General features: G+C 42.8%; 1 protein-coding gene across 1 annotated transcript; it reads left to right on the forward strand.

Moving 5' to 3' along the window:
* Positions 1-3: 3 nt before the first annotated feature.
* Positions 4-1,318, forward strand: LOC111390028 (probable E3 ubiquitin ligase SUD1; the record flags this gene model as incomplete). The annotated part of the gene is made up of 4 exons (XM_023015016.1): positions 4-67; positions 158-321; positions 408-554; positions 704-1,318. Coding segments are annotated over 4 exons (861 nt in total), but the record flags the coding sequence as incomplete, so codon positions are not given.
* Positions 1,319-1,333: the final 15 nt, after the last annotated feature.

Below are 1,333 nucleotides of genomic sequence, written 5' to 3' on the forward strand. Positions count from 1 at the left end.
ACACTTGGGAGAGCACTCTTCAATGCCCTTCCACTTCTTCCAACAACACATGGAATCAAGTGCAACGGTAAAGTAATTGTTGAAGTATGTTAATGATCCCCTTATCTTAACTTTCAAAAATGAAGCTAAAAATTTATCTTCCCATGGTCCTCTTTAGATTTATATGCTTTCATTATTGGAAGCTATGTCATTTGGACTGCCTTGGCTGGAGTGAGGTATTGTGTCGAGCATATTAGGAGAAGAAGTACTAGAGTTTTGCTCAGTCAGATTTGGAAGTGGTTTGGCATTATTGTCAAGAGTTCTGTGCTGTTGTCAATATGGGTAAGAACGAGTAAATTCTGGTTATGGCTAAATAATATCACAAGGAATTTTGTCCTGTAAACTCTTGTTTTATTTTGTGGTCTCAGATATTTGTCATTCCCATGTTAATTGGACTGCTGTTTGAACTTCTGGTAATCGTTCCTATGCGGGTTCCTGTGGATGAGAGTCCAGTATTTCTACTGTATCAGGATTGGGCTCTGGGATTGGTCTTCCTGAAGATTTGGACTAGACTGGTGAGAACTGATGTATTTTGTCACCTTTGTACCGTTTCTTTCTTTCTTGGGATAGCATTAGCTTCAGTTTTTTGCTGAACTAACCTGTGTACCATAATGTTTGATTATTTGGCTGGACACTTGATTAGCTCTGTGTTTGTGTTAATCAGGTCATGCTCGACCATATGATGCCGCTGATGGACGACAGCTGGCGTGAAAAATTTGAAAGGGTGAGAGAAAACGGTTTCTCTAGACTTCAAGGTCTTTGGGTGCTGCGGGAGATCGTGTTTCCCATTATCATGAAGCTGCTTACTGCTTTATGCGTACCATATGTTTTAGCCAGAGGCGTGTTCCCAGTATTTGGTTACCCGTTAGTCGTGAACTCAGCCGTGTATCGATTTGCGTGGTTGGGATGCCTAGGCTTCAGCTTGCTGTGCTTCTGTGCCAAGCGGTTTCATGTATGGTTCACCAACCTCCACAATTCCATTCGTGATGACCGGTACTTGATTGGTCGTCGACTCCATAATTATGGGGAGAATTCAGAAAGGCGAGATGATTCTGGCACTCAAAGTTCTAATGAAAGTGGCACCGTTGATGTTCAAAATAATTGGGAAGCTGCAAATGTAGGGATGAGACATAGGCACGCTATTCGCTAAGGGGTAACTAAAAATTGTCATGTTTGCTGGTTTTAAGCTCTCGTGGCCTCTGAATGTATAGCTGGTTTAACAGCTTATAATACCCCCATGTGAAAGAGGGCGTTTTCTACCTTTTTTTGGTTGGGGGGGGGGGGGGGGGGGGGG

This window comes from Olea europaea, unplaced genomic scaffold (assembly GCF_002742605.1).
Source record: "Olea europaea var. sylvestris unplaced genomic scaffold, O_europaea_v1 scaffold6412, whole genome shotgun sequence".
Taxonomy (NCBI): domain Eukaryota; kingdom Viridiplantae; phylum Streptophyta; class Magnoliopsida; order Lamiales; family Oleaceae; genus Olea; species Olea europaea.